Here is a 22759-nt window from a genome sequence, read left to right on the forward strand (position 1 = left end):
ATGAGACTGACTTAAAAATCACTAGTTCCTCATCAGTAATACATGACTCTTTACTTTTAATAGCTCTCCATTTTGAACAAGCACATTTACCTATGTCATATATATTTTATGCACTAATTATCAAATTTGTAGATCTGAGCTACATCAGTCCAGAAAAGGGAAGGTATCAATATGTATGGCTAAAACCCAAAAACTACTACAAGAACAGACAGTTCATTCACTGTACAATTTAAAATATTGAGTACTGTGCTGCCACATCATCAGAAAGTAAATGGTGATTTCTCTAACAACAACCAAAGAAGAGTTGATACAAAGAACACACATACCCCACACTCTTCATTCTCTCTTGTTACCTTTCCCCACCCCTCACCTACTGCCACAGTGTGAGAAGTGCTTGCAAATTTAATTACTGTGTGTGTGTGTGTGTGTGTGTGAACACACACAAGGTTGTATGTCTGTTACTTTGTGCTGGGAATGGTTGTCTGTCATCATAGCATTGTTTAAAAAAGAATTTATTATTTTCTTTACTATATTATGAGGCATTTTAGTTTTTACTTATTTCTTATTTAGTTTGTTCTATTAGAATTTCTCACATACTTACTGGAATGCAATCATAGTAATGTTCACAATTGCAATATTGTAAATGGCATAGCTGATGAGTCGGGCCTCATTGTACAGTGATTCCGCATTGCGAACATTATAGCAGACTCTTATACCCCATGCCAGGAAAAGCACTTCACCTGTTTGAAACAACAATAGTGGCTTAAACATAACAAAAATTTTATTTTGCACATGGAAACTAAAATCAAATAATCATATGACAAATCAATGAATTGTTTGTGATAATCATGAATAGCTGGTGAAAAAATGCTGTATGATATTTAAAAAAATTCTTTCCATGCAAACATTCACAGTTTATATCTGTAGTTTTCATTATCATCTATAGTATTCATAGTTTTTGGTATGGATACTGGATCCACTAGTTATGAAAGAACTTATAACAGACTTCTTGCACACTTGCATAAATGACTTGACAACATTATTTATTATTTTAGAACCTACCTATAGCTAGACTGTGATCCCACCAGTTGTAGGAGCATTGCTTAAACCTAAGGCCTATGCTATCATGTATTTCTTCTGCTGTAGGTGGAGCACTCAGAGTCCATGTTCCCAAGTAGATGAGCATAACTAGCAGAATGGGAAACATCCACTGGAGCAATTGTTTGTCTGTCAGCTTCACCTTATGTGCTGACTTTACCCTGTATGTTAGCGATACCCTAAAACACAATGAAACTCATATTAAAATATGATATTTGATATTGGAAACAAACACACACACAGACAGAGAGAGAGAGAGAGAGAGAGAGAGAGAGAGAGAGAGAGGTGGGGGATGAGATGTGCTAGTGCACAGTCTGCTACATGTTCTCAATGCTACTGCAAGTTTACAAGCTGTGCTATCATGCTCCTTTTCTGTGCATATTTGTATCTGTTGCATGGTGAATGGTTATCTTTACCTCTTCTGTTTTGACACATTAAATATAATCATTAAACAATATTTTCACAATAAAGAAGAGAAATATTAACATAAAATACATTGCACAACACTATATATTCTAAACACTTTGATGGTTGGTTATTTCTGAGATTCTTCACACTATGGATAGGTACATTAGCCTCAAAAGTGAAATCTAAGATGACAACATCTGTAAAAAGTTTCAAACATTACTTTAACAGACAGTACAGACAAAACACCTCCCAGTAAATGAAAATCAGATTCAAGTAACTGATGCTGGTGAATAATTTTGTTAGCTCAGTCATACATTGGTGTTTGAATCGTGTAGTTTCTCATTATGATTTCTGGAAATAAGCTCTACAGTTTTCTGATTTAGTAATCATAATCCTTGTTTCTCATCAATTCAATATTAGGGCAGATAATTTCCTGGTTAGGTCACTATTTTGATTTCTCCTTGACTTAACAAAAAGTCATCCAATCCAGATTAGCTAGCATGTTAAAATCAAGTGTAAACCTGACAAGCCAAGCACATTTCGAAAACAGTATAACATTTACATGAGAGTGGTATTGGGAAATTGGCTTACAAAAGCCAATTTCGGGATTCCCTCACAATCATAGTGTACGTGAAAGATACACACTGTATTCAACCACAACACATGATTGAAAGCATGAATTAAAGCTGATAAAGTGACAATTCTTTACTGGACTTTTTGACATAAACAGTTAGTAAGCATGAATGGCATTTTTGCAGTGAACCTTGGTTATTGTAGAGCTGATCACATTTTTGCCTACAGACCAGAACACTTTGTCATTTTCAGTAATAAGAGGTCCAAAATGATCTCCGTAGCGTGCCAGAACTTCTTGTTCTGACCTGGGATTAAATGGAAGTGAAAGAGATATGCTTAAGAGTGTTTTGTATTGATTTAAGCAATTGTTTCAGCTGTATACAGTATGATTTTGTTAAATGGAAATAAATTTCAGGAAATGCTACTTGAGAGGAGAAGGAACAAAAAACATCACAGGAACACATCGCCGGAAATGCATTCCAAGGGGGTACACCCACAAGAAGGTGAAGATCTTTCAGAGTCTAGATTTCATTGACTGAAAGCTCACAACAGAACATATCATGCAAGTAAAACTGTTCTGTCTGTATAGTGTATTAGATCCACTCTCAAGAGGGCAGTGAGCTGGAGCACCATCATGTGGTAACCATATTATTCTTTGGATGACCAAACCCATGTCTTTCAGTAGAGGAGGCCAGGTCACCTGCAGGAAGCACAGATATGTCTAGCTTGTGAGGCACTGTGGAAGGATGACATTGTCCCCAATAATTCCTACCCACATGATGAAGCTGAACCAATACTTATAGTTTGCTGCTTCCATAACATGTAGATTCTCCATAGCCCACAGGTGGGTGTTGGGAAGGTCGATGATCTCACTTCTTGTAATGATAGCCTCATCTGTGAATATGGTAGATGAAAGAAATCACAGCACTGCAGTAGCCTGTGTGATCAACTACTGACAAACCATCACTGCTGAGTAAGTCCAGAGGTAATAAGGCCTGTACACTTTCTAAGTGACATAGACAGTTGTAGCTGGTGTGGAGAATGTTCCACACAGTCATCTGGCTTACTCCCTTGCTGGTGGGCCACCTGCCTGGTACTGATACTGAGATCACTATGTAAGTTCTTATAGCTCCAATTTCAGGTGGATGTACCTCCATTGGAATGCATTACTGCCCATGTGCCCATTTCACAATTTTTGTTCCTTATCCTCCCATGCACCATTCCTTACAGTTTGTCCCCATTTAGCAAAATCATCACGTATATCACTTACCAATCACTACAGAATATGTGAAAAGCATTTTTCAGGAAGAAGAAAGTTAGGCCTAGTTATTGTATGGTAATAACACATTAAAAAGGTAAATAGTGCCAGTTTTTTTTCTTTTCTGATCCCATGGTGTAGAAGTGGATTCATAGAACACTATGGGCATACACAAGAGTCCCATATGGAATGAACACTGGGTGTATTGGCGTGCAATCGTGCAGTATTCAAATGGAATTAGACTATTGTCTTAGTCCAAGATGGTTCATTTGGTAGGTGACTGCATCATATTTATGACTAATTAATGATAGTTCATGTAATAACACATATGTGGAGGTTCAAAGTGAGGAGGTTCTGCATGGTTCTGCAACATACTCCAAAACTTTGCAAAGAATGCACTCTCTTATTCTGAGATACGTCTACTGTAGGGAGATGCAGAATTTCACTTAGGATAGGAAATATACAATCCCAACCCCTTATATCTCTGCTATGTGATATGTGTATGTAATACGTATGAAAATAGTCATTAGAGATTTTGCTATCACGTAATAAAACTTTTCTGAATTTAGCTTGTACTTTAAAGTACATATAAAGAGAAGTGTGTTAAATATGGAACAAAAGAGATAAAATAATAACCAGTTCAGGGGCTAAAGAACCGACCAAAAAGTTTTTACTCCTGTTAACTGCAAATTTTGTAGCATGTTGTCGTAAAAGCTAGATGAGCCCATCCACTCTGATTAACTGAATTAAACAACAAAATCGAAAAAATTATACACTCCATAGCTATGTAAAATACCAATCACAATTCAACCCAACGTTCTACCATGTATGGTGCACTATATACGTAAAATAAGAATATTAATTCCACCTGATATTCTAACTGTCCGTTTTGTCAGTCCTCACTCAGATGAAAATGTCACGGAGAACGTCAGTAAGGCAGAAGAACTACTGCACTAATGAACAATAAGCTAAATGACAGCTTTCGCTGGACTCACGTAATGGAGAAGGTGGACAATGAAAGAGTAGCTGACCTCCATATTTTGACTCTAATGATACACTCCTGGAAATTGAAATAAGAACACCGTGAATTCATTGTCCCAGGAAGGGGAAACTTTATTGACACATTCCTGGGGTCAGATACATCACATGATCACACTGACAGAACCACAGGCACATAGACACAGGCAACAGAGCATGCACAATGTCGGCACTAGTACAATGTATATCCACCTTTCGCAGCAATGCAGGCTGCTATTCTCCCATGGAGACGATCGTAGAGATGCTGGATGTAGTCCTGTGGACCGGCTTGCCATGCCATTTCCACCTGGCGCCTCAGTTGGACCAGCGTTCGTGCTGGACGTGCAGACCGCGTGAGACGACGCTTCATCCAGTCCCAAACATGCTCAATGGGGGACAGATCCGGAGATCTTGCTGGCCACGGTAGTTGACTTACACCTTCTAGAGCACGTTGGGTGGCACGGGATACATGCGGACGTGCATTGTCCTGTTGGAACAGGAAGTTCCCTTGCCGGTCTAGGAAGGGTAGAACGATGGGTTCGATGACGGTTTGGATGTACCGTGCACTATTCAGTGTCCCCTCGACGATCACCAGAGGTGTACGGCCAGTGTAGGAGATCGCTCCCCACACCATGATGCCGGGTGTTGGCCCTGTGTGCCTCGGTCGTATGCAGTCCTGATTGTGGCGCTCACCTGCACGGCGCCAAACACGCATACGACCATCATTGGCACCAAGGCAGAAGCGACTCTCATCGCTGAAGACGACACGTCTCCATTCGTCCCTCCATTCACGCCTGTCGCGACACCACTGGAGGCGGGCTGCACGATGTTGGGGCGTGAGCGGAAAACGGCCTAACGGTGTGCGGGACCGTAGCCCAGCTTCATGGAGACGGTTGCGAATGGTCCTCGCCGATACCCCAGGAGCAACAGTGTCCCTAATTTGCTGGGAAGTGGCGGCGCGGTCCCCTACGGCACTGCGTAGGGTCCTACGGTCTTGGCATGAATCCGTGCGTCGCTGCGTCCGGTCCCAGGTCGACGGGCACGTGCACCTTCCGCCGACCACTGGCGACAACATTGATGTACTGTGGAGACCTCACGCCCCACGTGTTGAGCAATTCGGCGCTACGTCCACCCGGCCTCCCGCACGCCCACTATGCGCCCTCGCTCAAAGTCCGTCAACTGCACATACGGTTCACGTCCACGCTGTCGCGGCATGCTACCAGTGTTAAAGACTGCAATGGAGCTCCGTATGCCACGGCAAACTGGCTGACACTGACGGCGGTGGTGCACAAACGCTGCGCAGCTAGCGCCATTCGACGGCCAACACCGCGGTTCCTGGTGTGTCGGCTGTGCCGTGCGTGTGATCAATGCTTGTGCAGCCCTCTCGCAGTGTCCGGAGCAAGTATGGTGGGTCTGACACACCGGTGTCAATGTTTTCTTTTTTCCATTTCCAGGAGTGTATATTTAGCTCCTCACAATATGCATTCAGGTTAGCCTTTCTACAACAGAGTCGATTAAGTGGTAGCAAAGGCATAATATGTTGTTTTGAAAATATAGATTATCTGCGCAACAATGTAAGACCTAAGGAGAGCAGTGTCGCCAATTTAATTGTTTCCCAACTAGATCCAGTTTTTCTAAGGGCCATCTGGTTGACAAATTTTAGATCTGGTTGCTAGTGGGAAATTTAGTCTTTTTTAAAATATTGTCTGGCTGAATTCTAGTCTTTTTAATATATTCTTCGAAACAATTATTTTGTTCATTTCCAAAGATTAGTTTTGTATTTCAATATCTTCAACTTGCTCGTTATAGAAAAATTGCTTTCCTGTAACTGCTTAAACTATAAAATCTTTTAACAGACGCAAGCGGAATTGCTACTGGTACTCAGCAAAGTAAATAACGAGTTCAAGAATACATAAGTACGAAACTATTATACTTTATTTTGTATTATTTATAGGTATAAGCGTAACATTCAAATTTCTAGAACAAAATGTTTAAGTATTTTAAAAGTTTGAGACAGTGATTTGAATAAAGCACGTTGCGATACAATATTTCAATTATAATTATTGCATTTCCACATCCGAGGACCGAGCAGTTGAGCCAAATGCAAATTCGCGAATGCTGCGTGTCAGCAGTAGCCGCGCCGTGCTAGTCAGAGTGATTACCAGTGGCGTAGCGTGGTTGTGAAGGTTGGGGAGACTACATTTATGGGAAGACAAAATAGACAGTATACAATAATGTAAACAAATGAAACAATCTGCATGAAATAAAACAACAACAACTACTACTATTACTACTACTACTACTAATATTATTAGTGTCCTGAGAGATGTCTTTTGACAATCGCAGAATGATAAGTTGCCATTCAAACACAAGCTGCATTTAATGCATTCATCAATGAATGTTTCCGTTCTTAATTGTCGTAAGTTTCTCAAAACAGTTCTTATTTCGTCGTGGCAAGCAGTTATACTGACACTGGACCCGCATTCGGGAGGACGACGGTTCAATCCCGCGTCCGGCCATCCTGATTTAGGTTTTCCGTTATTTCCCTAAATCACTCCAGGCAAATGCCGGGATGGTTCCTCTGAAAGGGCACGGCCGACTTCCTTCCCCATCCTTCCCTAATCCGATGAGACCGATGACCACGCTGTCTGGTCTCCTTCCCCAGACAACCAACCAAACCAAGTTATACTGACAGACTTTGACTGAAGAACATTGAAGAGATGATCAACATAAACAAAGCACCCTTGATAGAAGCAAAGCAAGTAGACAAATGTAGGATCATCCATCCGTCGTTTCATTCCCACAGCACAGCTCAAAGACTCTGGGTCCCACTGAGAGTCTGTACATTGCTCTGAGAAATTGCTGGATATTGTTGAAACTGCCCTGGAACGAAAGTTCCAGCGAGTGTTGTTTGCATGTGGCAGTTTATAACCTTTCTCAGTTAGCAATACAGTTCGTTTTGATAATTTGATGGAAAGCGAATGGAATGCAGTAACATCACTTACAAACATGCGTACTTGTTGTATGATTTTGGAGGCAAGTAACAGTAACAAATTCAGCTGGTGTGCGTAACAATGAATAAACAGCGCATAGGGAGAGAACTGCTTCACCAACTGTTGTAGTCATCTTCCTCTGCCGGCCATTATGTTTGACTAACCACTTTTCCTTCCACATTCCATTCTTTCAATACTGCATAAATAATGTTTGACAAACCTTCAGCAGTTTTATCTCCAGAACGTCGTAAAATCCAACGAATCTTTCCTCAATTTTGTCTGCAATACAGTACCTGAATATTATACTCATTTGACTCTTACATGACACGTCTAATATTTCATCAGCCTGAATCGAAATGAAATTGAAGTTCTGAATTTCAGATTTTATTTTCTCATTAACTGCCAGAGTTATCATTTCTATTACATCATTCTGTATATCTGGAGAAGTTCCTTTAAAGGTGGAAGTTGATAGACGGTCTCGGATTAACTGCTCTCCTTTAGCTAGTAAATCCAACAATTCCAGATAGTTACATTTGTTGCTGGAGGATTCGTCTTCTCGATGGCCGCGAAAGGCTAGTTCTTGTATACAAAGAAATACAATTGCCTGAATAAGACGAGCCAATGCTCTTCTGTTGGATGCAACTTGTTCATGGTATTTTATTTCTGTCAGACGAGCGGCTTCAGAAAGGGCGTGCCTATTTCTCCTTTTGCCCAATAACTGGAATGATTCTTTGTTTTGAAGGTGACGTTTTGATATCTGATGCTTTTATGCTTTCCTGTCAAAGTTCTTTATTGTACAAATGCCCTCACTGCATCATTCCTTTTCACCACCAAACGGAAGACATATATAACAATATAATCTGTTATTAACTGCATTCGCAGTCAGCCAAGTATGCTTTTCGTACCAGGCTGTCGGAAAAGTGCGTTTTTGTTTGGCTTCACTACACTGAGTATAGGAGTAGGTCGTTTGTCCAATTCGCGCTTTTTCTCGTACGTTAGTATAGAAAAAGGCGTCTTTAATAAAAATTCTATAAGGTGTTCAGTTGCTGGTTCACTCATGTTGACGACACAACGAAAACATGCACTAAAATCACACAAGAATGACTATGATCACAAACCGGGCAACTGTTCACTTCCGTGTTAAAGGCCAGCATAGATGCGGCAGAGATTACTCTCGATACCTACCGAGAAGTGCAGCGCACCGGCCTTCGTGGGTGAGGGTAGTGGAGGGGAGCCGAGAATGCCACTAACACAGCCAGGTAAGGGAAGGGAGTCAGAGACTGAGAGCAGTCGAGTCTCAAGCAGTCAAATACACGAATACTCAGGATGCTGCGTGGGCTACAAAACTGACGTCTTCGCACGTTTAGAGCTCTTAGTAGAAAGTTGTTTATATTTTTGCTATGAATTACTGTTGTATCTTTTTGAAGCACGAATACAGGGGACACTAAGTCTAAAGTCTCCCCTCACGCTCCGCCACTGTTGACTAAAGTTTTGTTGAAATGGGTAAAGTTAAACCCCAATACACCCAAAAGTTTAGGGAAGAGTGGTTAAGAAATCCGAAATTTGTGCATTGGCATTCCGTAAAGTGTGCCGCTGAACTATAAGAGCTTGGTTAGCAGGTGCAGAAAATCACGCAGAAAGAAAAAAACATAAATCAGCAGTTTCTTTCTTTTCCTTCCAAGACAGGGAAAAAATTTTCAAACTCGTGGAGGATTCCGTAGGACATAACGAAACTGAAGATTCACAGGTCCTTTATGCATCTGCGCATTGTGATACCTTAAGTGTAATGTCGTGTGAAGTGTGGTCACTTGAGAGAACTGTGTAGAAACAGGTTCAAAGATATTGTTATTACAAACTGGATTAAGTAACATCGTACGAAGTGTAGTGTTGTTATCAAGAATGTTCTTGGGCCCTTTTTTGCGAAAGATCTGAAAATTGATGTTGAAGCTATGTACAGTATTTTAATTGACGAATAAACTGATATTAGTGTCATTAAAGTTGTAGGAATAGCTATGTTTTACTGCAGTAAAACATCTCAAAAGACTGTGTCGACACTTCTTACACTAGCCGAGCTAGAAAAATGCAACGCTGAGCTTACTGTATCTGCTGTTAAAGTAGAGTTGAAGGAAGTTAACATAGGTTTAAAGAAATTGCAGGGAATAGGAACAGATACTGCTAGTGTGATGGTTGGTATTTATAATGGAGTGTATGAAATACCTAAATTGGAGGTTACACATCTGATACTTATAAAAGTGTCTGTCATTTCATTCTGTTTGCAACGTCTGCAGCAACTGTAGAATGTCTTCGAAGAGATTTGGACTTCTCGATTAGGGAAAGCTACGAGTGGTTTTCTTGATATTATTCACGACAGCTCTTTTAGCGCCAGATTTTCCCAGTCTTAAATGGTGGGGAGAACCACTGAAAATCCCCAAGCTTGTGACAGGAGATGGTTACCTACTGAACCTGCGGTATATGGAATAATTGATAAATGGCTCTATTAAAAAACTCTTGAAATCGTTAGACTCAGCGAAAAATGCTACATAGTTGAAATACTCTTTACGATGTTCAGTGACGAACATAATTTAGTACATTTTGCTATTTTTGTGACCTATACTTTCATGTGCTCAGAGAGTCGACAAGGAACTCGAGTCAAATGGTATGGACCCATGCAACTTATTAGAGGACTAAGTAGTTCTCATTCAAGCTTTTCTTGTGCAAGTTGCCATCCCTACCTACCCCGTTTAGAGAAAATATCATGCCAATGATATGGAAAATCAGCTACACTCCTGGAAATTGAAATAAGAACACCGTGAATTCATTGTCCCAGGAAGGGGAAACTTTATTGACACATTCCTGGGGTCAGATACATCACATGATCACACTGACAGAACCACAGGCACATAGACACAGGCAACAGAGCATGCACAATGTCGGCACTAGTACAATGTATATCCTCCTTTCGCAGCAATGCAGGCTGCTATTCTCCCATGGAGACGATCGTAGAGATGCTGGATGTAGTCCTATGGAACGGCTTGCCATGCCATTTCCACCTGGCGTCTCAGTTGGACCAGCGTTCGTGCTGGACGTGCAGACCGCGTGAGACGACGCTTCATCCAGTCCCAAACATGCTCAATGGGGGACAGATCCGGAGATCTTGCTGGCCAGGGTAGTTGACTTACACCTTCTATAGCACGTTGGGTGGCACGGGATACATGCGGACGTGCATTGTCCTGTTGGAACAGCAAGTTCCCTTGCCGGTCTAGGAAGGGTAGAACGATGGGTTCGATGACGGTTTGGATGTACCGTGCACTATTCAGTGTCCCCTCGACGATCACCAGAGGTGTACGGCCAGTGTAGGAGATCGCTCCCCACACCATGATGCCGGGTGTTGGCCCTGTGTGCCTCGGTCGTATGCAGTCCTGATTGTGGCGCTCACCTGCACGGCGCCAAACACGCATACGACCATCATTGGCACCAAGGCAGAAGCGACTCTCATCGCTGAAGACGACACGTCTCCATTCATCCCTCCATTCACGCCTGTCGCGACACCACTGGAGGCGGGCTGCACGATGTTGGGGCGTGAGCGGAAGACGGCCTAACGGTGTGCGGGACCGTAGCCCAGCTTCATGGAGACGGTTGCGAATGGTCCTCGCCGATACCCCAGGAGCAACAGTGTCCCTAATTTTCTGGGAAGTGGCGGTGCGGTCCCCTACGGCACTGCGTAGGATCCTACGGTCTTGGCGTGCATCCCTGCGTCGCTGCGGTCCGGTCCCAGGTCGACCTGCACGTGCACCTTCCGCCGACCACTGGCGACAACATCGATGTACTTTGGAGACCTCACGTCCCACGTGTTGAGCAATTCGGCGGTACGTCCACCCGGCCTCCCGCATGCCCACTATACGCCCTCGCTCAAAGTCCGTCAACTGCACATACGGTTCACGTCCACGCTGTCGCGGCATGCTACCAGTGTTAAAGACTGCGATGGAGCTCCGTATGCCATGGCAAACTGGCTGACACTGACGGCGGCGGTGCACAAATGCTGCGCAGCTAGCGCCATTCGACGGCCAACACCGCGGTTCCTGGTGTGTCGGCTGTGCCGTGCGTGTGATCATTGCTTGTACAGCCCTCTTGCAGTGTCCGGAGCAAGTATGGTGGGTCTGACACACCGGTGTCAATGTGTTCTTTTTTCCATTTCCAGGAGTGTGGATTGAATCCATATCTTGGACAGTCGTCCGAAAAAAAATCAGAAATTAGAAAGAAAATAATCGAAGATGAAGAAAAAAAAAAAGAGATAGATGGGGAAAATTTGTTTGTTTAGTCGTTAAACAGTTACAGAAAAGATTGCGTGATAAAATTGAAGTCTCGAGGAAATTACCTCCTCTCGCAGTTTGAAAGGCGCTTGTAGTGACAAAAGAAGCCTTAATTCAACTCTTAGTAAGCTCTCAGTTGGAAAATGATACATTCGCCAGAATTGAATTACATTGACAAAAAGTGACCATAGACCAATGGGATAACATTAACAATTCTGTCGATTTCTGGTGTGAGTTTTCAATGACCATGATGCCAATGATGAAAATCCTTTCAAAGGATTTGCATTATGAAGGCTCGTACTTCTTTGTCCGGACGGCAGGGTAGAAAGACTACCTTGTGAGTGTGCCATGAACAAAATAGTCTTTTCACTGGTTCTTCCATCTGTGAAAACCAAGCATTGCAAAATGAATCAGCTAAATCTGATGTTCACATCTGACGCTGTATTTTACCTATTTCGGCCTTCATTTCATCAAAAGACAATGATGTCACCTTTGATTTGATATGTGCCGAATAAGGAGACCACAAAGAAAATATTTTTCTCGTGGCACAAGCACAAGAATCGAAATTAATTGTAGACCTCTATTGTAAACAATGATATGGGACAAGATGGTGGTCTGGAAACTGTACAGTAAAGATTCAACAGAATCTCACAAATAAAATATTTCAAGTACATCCGTTATGATTTTTTTATTCATGTAACTGGTTTTCAAATATTTCTAGAGTAATGGCACATTTTTAAAATCGTACAGTCTGCTTTGAATTTTCTTCTCAAGAAGACAATACGTCAAAGGGTAGAGCTACTTTAAATTGTTTACTTGCAAACTGTGTGCATTTCACACGAATTACAGTTGACTGACCACTGTTTACTTACGTGGTGAGTTAACGATACATTGTGTGAAACCTCTCAAAAATAAAAATTTAAAGGGTTCGAATTGTTTCAGTTTTTGATACCAAGCTTTCCATTACCATGTTTTGAAATAATGAACTATAACAATCTCGACAATCAATCCATAGGGGTTTCGACAAAACCATAGAAGCACCAAAAACACAGTGAACTACCATGCCTAATACAGTGTAGGAAACCCTCTGGCAGCTAAAACCGCTTCCTGTCGTTTCGCAATGGATAAATACAGGTTCTGCATGTTTCCAACCTTGTACCATTCTTCCTACAAGACAATGGTGAGTTCAGCTAACAATGATGGAGGCGGATAGTGTACATGCACCTTCTCTCCAAAGTAGAGAAGAAAGACTCAATAATATTGAGATTTGGTGACTGTGGTGACGAGGGGATGCGTGACGATTCATACTCACAAAACTAGTCCTGGATGATGCGAACTGTGTGTATGGAGACCCTGTTGCCTTGGAACACGGCATCACCACTGGGGAACAAACACTGTACCATGGGATGGACCTGATCAGCCAAAATCGTCATTTAATTCTTGGCGGCACGACGATACGGCTGCCCAGATCACCACCGAATCCCTATCACGTTTCACTCTTGGAATGTAAACTCATCCGGAAGTTGGAAACGGTAATACAAAACTCATCTGTGTTCTTTCATTGTTCCATAGTCTAGGTTTAATAGTTTTTTCACAACGTTTTCCTGTTACGGGCGATTGAATCATTGATGAGTCGTTCTGGAATTCCAGCTTTTTCTACAATTCCCTGCTTATGCAGCTCACTTCGTGTTGTTAAAATGCTGACAGTGTCCGCGAGTGGGAATTCAGTTCGGCGGTGACTTTACAGCTGCCGTCCTCTGTCTCTGTCTCTCGCTCTCTCTCTCTCATATCCGTTACAGCTTCTTCAATGACCGTCCGGAACAATCACTCAGCACACTCTTCCACCCGTGTTGTGAATTAGCGGATGATTTATGCTTTCTCTGTATGCGGCATAAATCTTCGATAAGGTCCGTCTTGAAATACCAGACACTTCATCTCCGTTAGCTACTGACGCATAAACCATACGAGCACCAACTATTTTCCCATGTTCGAATTCACTTATTGGCTCCAATATAATGCACTCTTATACAGAACACTATTCTGACCACGAGTGCCATCTGGAACGTTTTGAGGGCACTTCACAGGTGCTGTTTGTGGGCAAATACAACAGCGTAACCTGCAGGCTTGTCTAGTATCTGCATTTACCGTATGTTCAAGAACGCATTTCTCAAGGATGTTGCATATTATTGTCCAACTCGTGTATGCTATGAAGAAGGTTCAAATGGTTCAAATGGCTCTGAGCACAATGGGACTTAACACCTGAGGTCATCAGTCTCCTAGATGTACTTAAACCTAACTAACCTAAGGAAATCACACACATCCATGCCCGAGGCAGGATTCGAACCTGCGACCGTAGCGGTCGCGCGGTTCCAGACTGAAGCGCCTAGAACCGCTCGGCCACACTTGCCGGCTATGAAGAAGGCCCCTAAACATTTCTGCCATCACAGCGTCCTATAAATTCAGAGGCAAAATATTGTTTACTTCGCCAGCCGGTACGGCCGGGATTTTCTAGGCGTTTCAGTCTGGAATCGCGCGACCGCTACGGACGCAGGTTTGAATCCTGCCTCGGGCGTGGATGTGTGTGATGTCTCCAAGTTAGTTAGGTTTAAGTAGTTCTGAGTTCTAGGGGAATGATGAACTCATATGTTAAGTCTCATAGTGCTCAGAGCCATTGTTTACATCCGTAAGGAGTTATTCATATTTACCAGATAAGCAACGACTTTTGGAGCGCATTTGCTTTCAGGAACACATTTAGGATCTATATCAGGGACGTAGGTGTCCTCTTTATCCTCGGAATTGTCCAAATGGTCCCTGAAAAGCATTTTACTGTCACGGAAACCGCACATTTTACTACTACTACGATTGATACCACTGTGGACTGCTGTAGCCCTCACCAAAGTAGACAGGTCAACATCATAAACGCTGCGTGCCATTGTCAAGCGCGAAGCGTTGTGATTTGTTCGCTTCACAGCTTTATTGCCTCATACATATTGCAGCAAGGATAGAGGTCAGTGTTTCCATGCGATATCGCGTGTTCACGAGTGATTTCACTCTTTTAGAGAAAGATCAATGTGTGTTTTGTAGTGAGAGTAAAGCAGGAGCAAGGGCCTACACTTGTCGGTGTGCGTAGACAGGCAGACAGACGACAATAAATTAAAATTGTCGTACTGGACATACTTCACTTTTCACCGATCTGTCCATCTGTGAATAAACAGGGAATAACGTAAATTTTGCTCAGATTTATAACCGACAGCGAAAGCTTGCTGTACTCCGTATTGCCCGCAGCTCGTGGTCATGCGGTAGCGTTCTCGCTTCCCACGCCCGGGTTCCCGGGTTCGATTCCTGGCGGGGTAAGGGATTTTCTCTGCCTCGTGATGGCTGGGTGTTGTGTGATGTCCTTAGGTTAGGTAGTTGTAAGTTCTAGGGGACTGATGACCATAGATGTTAAGTCCCATAGTGCTCACAGCCATTATTACTCCGTATTAAGAGTTCAGTAACATCAACAGAATCTCCAAATGTAAGCTCGTGGTCTTATTTTTCAAGAAAGATATGTAAACGAAAATGAAAACCTACAGATTTTAACGATTTTAAAGCATAGTTAGTGCGTAGAACTGTACTTGATTACTAGGAGAGAGAATAGTACCTGACGGCTAGAAAAATATAGGGTGACGTCATGAAAAAAATTAGTTATTGTGGCTCAGTGAGCCCTGTTCCTCGTCTTCTCCAAAAATGTACAAATGTATGTGAAATCTTATGGGACTTAACTGCTAAGGTCATCAGTCACTAAGCTTACACATTACTTAACCTAAATTATTTTACCAATATACAGCCCATATTTTAGAAAATACCGTGAATAGCTACTTAAACGTACAAAAGACTATATATAATCAAGAAAGAGTCAGAGTACATGCTAAAACCACTTTTACATTTATGTCAATGGCTTTATTACAAGTTACATTTGGCGATGGGTATGAAGAGGAGGACGTGCGAGGAGGAAGGCAGCGAAACTTTCACACTTCGGCCGAGGCCAGGAGAAACTAACCAACTAATTTTTATTTTGCTGTGAAGAAAGTAATGATCAAAGTCTATCGTTGTGCAATCTTACCTCCAAGTCTTCATCAGGAGAGCCGTGTACGTTATGCAGAAACCAAGGTGCCGACTCCATTTCGTAGCGATGCAGGAGTACATATCCAGCACAGGGAAAATGGCGGCCATCTGCAATCATCATACTGCTGTAAATATATTAACAGTAACGGAAAACGCGAGAAGAAAAGCCTATTTATTCAGTATTGCTTACAGCGTGTAAGGATTCACTGAATATTCTGTACAGTGAAAACGCAGAACTCTTAGTATGTTGTAATGGCTCGACCCTCTGTTGGGTGACAATCTTCGAAGACAGTATTGTTATTTATTTGAAGTTATATAACATGTTTAAAATGTTTGTTTTTTACCTATGCAGCAGTATATTAATGTTACCAGTAAATTTATTTATTTCTCTGGGGGATATCTGTAGTGGGTATTACACCTGTCTCATACATCTTGGATACTAAGGGGAATAGTTTTGCCATGGTATGTTCTCCGAAGGTTCTCAGTCGTTTTGTGGAAATGTCTGCTCCAGGTACCTTATTAAGACTTAGGTCTTTGAATGCTCTTTAAAAAATTTTGCAGTTTCATATCTTCAACCTCATCTTCATCAACTTCTTCCCTCTCTATAACATTCTGTACGAGTTCGTTTCCGTTGTATTACTAATAGTTTATATTTCTTCTACCTTTATGATTTCCTTTTTTTTATTACCACTGGCTTGCAACTCAAGCTTTTAACACTCACCCAATTGTTTCTCTATTTTCTAAAATTCTCTTTAACTTTCTTAAAGACAGTGTCTATCTTTCTCACAGATGCATGTCCTTCTACAACTTTACCTTTTATCTCTGTCCATTGCTTCTTTGCCATTTTCACCTACTGTCAAACTCATATTTTAGATGCCTGTGTTTCCTTTTGCTTGCTTCTTTTGCTGAATTTTTATATATATATATTTTCACCAATTAAATTTAATATCGCAGGTGCTTTCCATAGGTTTCTACAGGTCCTTGTTTCTATTTTTGCCTATTTCTTGCTAATTTGATTTTATAAGTGCCGGCGATAGTTAAATAAGTAAAGAAATTACACATTTATTTTTTTACCAACAATGAGCTTGTTCGCAAACTGCTAACCAGTCTTGTTCTCATTCTCTTTTAAAATAACAGACTCTTTCAGGACTCCATCGCAACTGCAACTGTGTTAACATGTCAGTGAGGTGAAACATCCAGCAAATACTGTAATTGAGGACGTGGGTCGCAAGTGCTAACCTGTGATGAAGAGGTTAGACAGGAGAGGGATTCGCATCAAACGAGTCAGAAGTTATATAAACTTCGCTGTATTTTGGGATTAAAATTTAATATGGCAACAAGAGAAATGTATGTGTCACTGAGAAGTCACCACAGATAATGCCTCTAAGTCAGGCGACCGAAAGGCCACAGCTGTTGCAGTTTCGTCGGGATATTTTGACTCAGTGTATTTTTATTAATGAGCAGATAGCACTGACACTTGCCAAATGATTTTCTTTCTGCACTTCCGTGACATGAGAAATATGAAAAAAATCACAATAAATAGTATATTATCTGTTCGTTCGTTTGTTCGTATGCTTGTAAAGAGTGAATGATTAACTTATTTCATTTCAAATGTCTTATAGTTGGTCATGGTTGCTGAGAATCTATTTTTAGCTTAACGAGTAGTCAATAGAGAGACCTGCATGTCATCAGTGTGTATCACAGCTTCAGCGACATAAATTTTTCATTGCAAACTATTCGAATTTCATGCGGTGGCGTCCTTGATTTCGAAATATAACAATAACTACGATCAGTAAAGAAATGATTAGCAGTTCACATGCTTGAATAAGATAAATTTTGGAAATAAATTTTTTTAGAATTTGTCGCATTTTGGAAACTTAATCGTCAATTTCATCAGATTTTGTACTAGTTCTACATCGGAATAACATGGCTTTCGGAACAATCTTATTGTGCAAAAAACGCTAAAGGTAAAATTGTCATGAACCCAAAGATTGGTTTAAAACCCTAGCGTTTTTCCGGGGAAGATACTATTGGAGGTAGTTTGCCGTCGCCTTCCTACAGCATCTGAATGATTAATCCAGCCAGCTCTAACGGGAATTGGTGCTTAAGGTGGACTCCGAATTATGGTGAAACTCGGCATTTGTTGCATTAATAACATTGGCAGAGGTGAGACGAGTGAAAAGTGACTTACAGAAACCCTATGACCAACTGTGAATCTAATCCGGACCATATAAGTTCTCTTTGCACTTGAGCGAATGAAATAGAACGTAAGTGAATGTGCATTCACAGACAATTCGTCAGTCTTCACAACTGCTCGCTTATATTCGTGATCAAACCTTTGTACTAGATGGAACAGAAGACAACACTAAATACCTAACATCACCTGACCTATGTGTTACTGTTTTTGGCGCTAATAATCGGCACACAGGATACTATAATGCGGCTGGATTAATTAATTTCTGCAAGTGGTATGAAACCGTTACAAATGTTAAAAATTATTCTTTGCTATTTTCCAGATTTTGATACGTCGACTTACAAGATTTTTGTATACCCTTTCTTAATTTTTGATCTTAATATGTCTTGTAGTCAGTGAAGAAAGATTCAACGCTGTGGAAACAGTAATCCACTCTTACTTATCAGTGGCATTGTTCTATACGGATGTGTCATAGCATTAATCCATTGAAGAGCAAATTCTATACTTTTTCGCTTCGAAATGATAAAGTGCAGTTTGCTCGCAGTTCTTTCAAGAAACCTGACTGATCGGCGTTAGACGCAGCAGATGTGGAGATTAAAGCAAGCCTTGTCTTCACGTCACCTAGGAATTAAATGCACCTCCTCTACACTTTTACTTGAAGTTAATTTCGTTGTTTTGCGACTTGCTATGCTGCATATCTTTTTCTTTAATTTGCTTAACCAGTTCGAAGAAGACTTGAAATCAGCAGTAAAAACAGTAATATCACAAATTGAGCCCGCCGTGATGCAAAATGTTATTGAAATCAGCAGTGTTTATCTCAGTCGCGTTCGGAGGGCCGAGTCTAGTAGATCTCCAGCGATAGTGCTCCATTCCCTCTCACTAGCAGCTCTACATATTTTACTCCTCAAAATAAAAAAAAAATCTTGTAAGGAACTGTTGTTCGTGTTATTTATTCAGGTTTAAGAGTTTATTTTGGTTATTAACGGGGGTATGGTACTTTGTGGCTACCCTGTACAGCAAATGTTTCGGATACTTCTGCGAGTTTAATTTTGGTTCATGTTTATTACTTCGTGTAAGTCTTTCTTCTATTTATAAAGTTTACAGTCAGATTTTACGAAGTGGAACTGAGTTTGGACAACGCTTAACATTAAGTGTTAAACACAATGAATATTAATCCAGTTTTATCTCCGTCATTAAGTTATGCTAGCACAATAGCAACTGGTAATCACTATGGATATTAAATGAGTTGCGGATTCGTGCGATCAGTAACGGTGTATATTTGTTTCAGAGAAACCATCAACGAAAAGTGAAATTTGCTTCGAAGATTACCATCGTGCCGAGTCGAGTTACATGTTCACCAATTCGTCGTTGACCAGTGATATACGCCTACCATGTTGCACATACGCCGTCCGCTACAGCTCTTGTAGGGGATGTACCTTCTCCATCCGTTGGCGAGCTACAAATTTGGCAGTTTTCATCTTTTTTCTTATAATACTTGCAGTGCGTCTTAGCAGATAAAATTCTGTCACGATCATTCTTTCGGTGTATTCTTCCTGTATACAATATTTCAGGGCCTGTCTTACCATGTCCGATTGGACCCTTCTCCTGTCAGTTGCAGGTTGCCTATCTACCGGCTTCCAGGAGCAACAAAATCTGATTTTCGGTATTGATCGAATTTAAAGTCTAAAATGCCGTCATAATCGAAACGTCAGAAGCAACTTGTGATTTTAGTTTAAAGGTTTAACACAGAGTCATACATTAAAGATAGAAACTAGGTGTATATCTTGAGGCATGGTAACTCACAGCACCCAAATTAAGAAGACTGTATTCATAACGTATTTGAGAATCAGCGCACTTAGCGACTTACTACAAACTCTATACATAATAACCATCTCAAATTTTTGTCTCGATGTCACAATATAGAAAAGAAAGAAAGGAAAAAGAGAATGTTGCTCACAATAATTTTGCTGTCCATGGAGTAAAAATTCAGTATTATGCAAGATATTTCAATTTACATTTCTTCACTACTAACTCTATTCGCAAAAACTTTTACAGACACTATCCACATATACCACTGAATGTAACTGCAAAATTATATCATTGTACGACTCATAGTTCAGTAGATATGACGTCATAAACGCTGAAATGAGTGAAAAATGATATTTTCTTAAAACAGAGCACAAATTATCCAGATTATACTCATGCATTGTTTGATAATGAGAGTAATTAATTAACTCCAACAAACTTTAAACATAATTTATAATCATTCTTAAGCTTACAGGCCACAAAATAATGAAAGGAAAACAGTTTATCGCTTACTAAATTTTAGTCTATGGGTGAATAATCCGAAATCAATAAAACCAGTATAAGTGGAGTTTCCTATTCTACCATAAAGATTTTAATGCTTAGCGTCAAATGTAAAGCATATTAACTTATTTATAAAATAATCAGACTTCTAAAGAAGTTTTATACATTCTTCAAATATTGCAGGTGAGGCGTTAGATGTTATTTTAAAATGAGCGACGATAATTATTGATTCTAAGTAGATATTGTCCGACGTAAGTAATGTAGGCTACCACTATATTCCAACTGGGAAAGTATTCCCAGCGTGCAAGAAGTTATCAATTGGTGTTAAGTGAACATCATAATTTCCAACATCATTTGTCTTTGAAAGGTCGGACGTATGTCTTTCTCGGCAGTACTGAGAAAATAAGAACTTCGTTTTCAATTTCATTCGCTATTCATCGTAGCCTGACAACGGCCTTGCCGCAGTGGATACACCGGTTCCCGTAAGATCACCAAAGTTAAGCGCTGTTGGGCGTGGCCCGCACTTGGATGGGTGACCATCCAGCCGCCATGCGCTGTTTCCATTTTTCGGGGTGAACTCAGACTCGTGATGCCAATTGAGGAGTTACTCGACCGAATAGTAGCGGCTTTGGTCAAGAATACCATCATAACGGCCGGGAGAGCGGTGTGCTGACCCCACGCCCCTGCTATCCGCATCCTCCTCTGAGTACAACACGGCGGTCGGATGGTAACAGTAGGCCACTAGTGGCCTGAAAACGGAGTGCTTATTCATGGTAGCCCACGCTCTTTGAAAGCGGTATGTATATCTTTTAATGCTCTTTCACTATACGTTTGTTGGAAGATTCTTTATTTGTTACGTCAATGAAACAGATATTGTTCATACCAGTTTGAATGGTTAGGACGTGACGCCAAGCTCCATTTTTTCATTGTAAAATAACAACAGGCACATAGTTTAAGCTTTTCTGAGTTTATGTTCACAAAAAGCGTTGTCACAGGGCGTGACATTAGTACTTTACCTCGAGATACATGATGGAACATCCGAGTAGCGTGATGCCCAGGAAAATGGGGCTCGCCACCTTGAACACCTTGAGCCTTCTGTGCTGGTAGACGTAACAGACCAGGCCCAGGGTGCACAGTGCGCACAGCACCGAAAATGACAACAGCGTCAGCCTGGAACATAATAGCGAGAATGCTTACTGCTTGTAGTCTGTTCCAGCTTGTGCCGAGCAGTTGCATGGTGCCGAGCAGTTGGATTAAATGCAACCGCTGAAGAGAGCTGCCGACGAGTACATGACCTTCTCATATGTGAAATTGAAACATTACTACATTTAGATTATTATCTCATTTTTCTGTCATGATAACTTAATGTCAATTGTATTTTGTATACATCGACTATAAAACCAACGTTTAACTTGTGAGTGTATGTGTTTTATTTTGTCAAGTTGTGCAATGGATTGATCCAACAAGTACACTTTTGCTCCTGCAAGAAACAATTTCCACCTCACACTACTACAGAAGTCAGACAGGCACTCCTAATTTACCAACAAGAACCGCTTGAAAAACAGTCAGCAACAAATATCTTCTGAGGTCGTCCGGTGTAATGAAACGACACAAAAATGTTCTTTAGTCTTACGTAACTAGTGGAGTACTTGGGTACTGGAGTATTGCTAGTTAGGGTAAGAAAAACATTAAACGAAAGAAAAATATTATTTATTGCAAAAAAATCTGAGAAATCAAGTGAAACTTTTTCTTAAAAATTAATAAATTTCTGGGTAGACTGACTCTTATGGATAGGAACACTATTATTTTACAAAGTATGGAAAGGTCCTTTTCTCCCTTGCCTTTAAGAATGTTATTTACTCGACAGAAAGGCTGAGAGCCATGCCTACACAACTTGAACAACTTTTCTAAGTACGGTCAAGGCTGTTGAGGGAGAAATGTAATGGAGTGTACTGTTATGGAGGACAGATGGGGCTCACATACACTGTAGCACACAATACCGTGAGCTGCAACGACTGCTGCCTGTGTCGCTTGCTGCTGACAAATAACACAACTATCTCTTTCTATCTGGATTGACCTTCACCAATCAAACTCTCCCTATGCCTTGATGAAGTAAAGGACTCCTATCCGCCCCCAGTCTAGCTATTTGTGTGGTACACTGGTTAGATAACCAGTCCACTGCGATACCACTCAATACTAGCTCACAGGCGTTTAAGTAGTAGTCTGTCTGTGTTCACACTGCACAATAAGTGTGGCGGCCAACACAGTGAACAATGCTTAATCACGAGCAACTCAATATAGAGTATCACTCCAATTCGCTAATGACAGAGGTGCTCTCCCAGTGAAGTACTGAGGAGAGACTTTGTTCTTCTCTCTTTGCCTACACGTGTGAGCTCACTCGCTCTCGTTAAGTGTTCCCGCTCCAAGAGTAACAATGGAACGGCTCCTTTTTATGGAAAAGTTGCATGGGTATATCATTCACTGTCTTCCCTCA

At 41.1% G+C, this 22759-nt stretch overlaps 1 protein-coding gene across 1 annotated transcript in view; it reads right to left on the reverse strand.

Annotated features, from left to right (window-relative positions):
* The window catches only part of LOC126336648 (probable G-protein coupled receptor CG31760), a 1468739-nt gene that overhangs the window by 41304 nt on the left and 1404676 nt on the right, over positions 1-22759 (reverse strand). The window contains exons 9-12 of the mRNA XM_050000571.1: positions 21282-21435; positions 15763-15872; positions 1063-1277; positions 602-740 (exon numbers count right to left, since the gene is read on the reverse strand). Of these exons, the coding sequence (XP_049856528.1) occupies positions 602-740; positions 1063-1277; positions 15763-15872; positions 21282-21435 (618 nt within the window). The remainder of the gene's footprint in view (positions 1-601; positions 741-1062; positions 1278-15762; positions 15873-21281; positions 21436-22759) is intronic.

Source organism: Schistocerca gregaria, chromosome 2 (genome assembly GCF_023897955.1).
Source record: "Schistocerca gregaria isolate iqSchGreg1 chromosome 2, iqSchGreg1.2, whole genome shotgun sequence".
Lineage (NCBI taxonomy): Eukaryota > Metazoa > Arthropoda > Insecta > Orthoptera > Acrididae > Schistocerca > Schistocerca gregaria.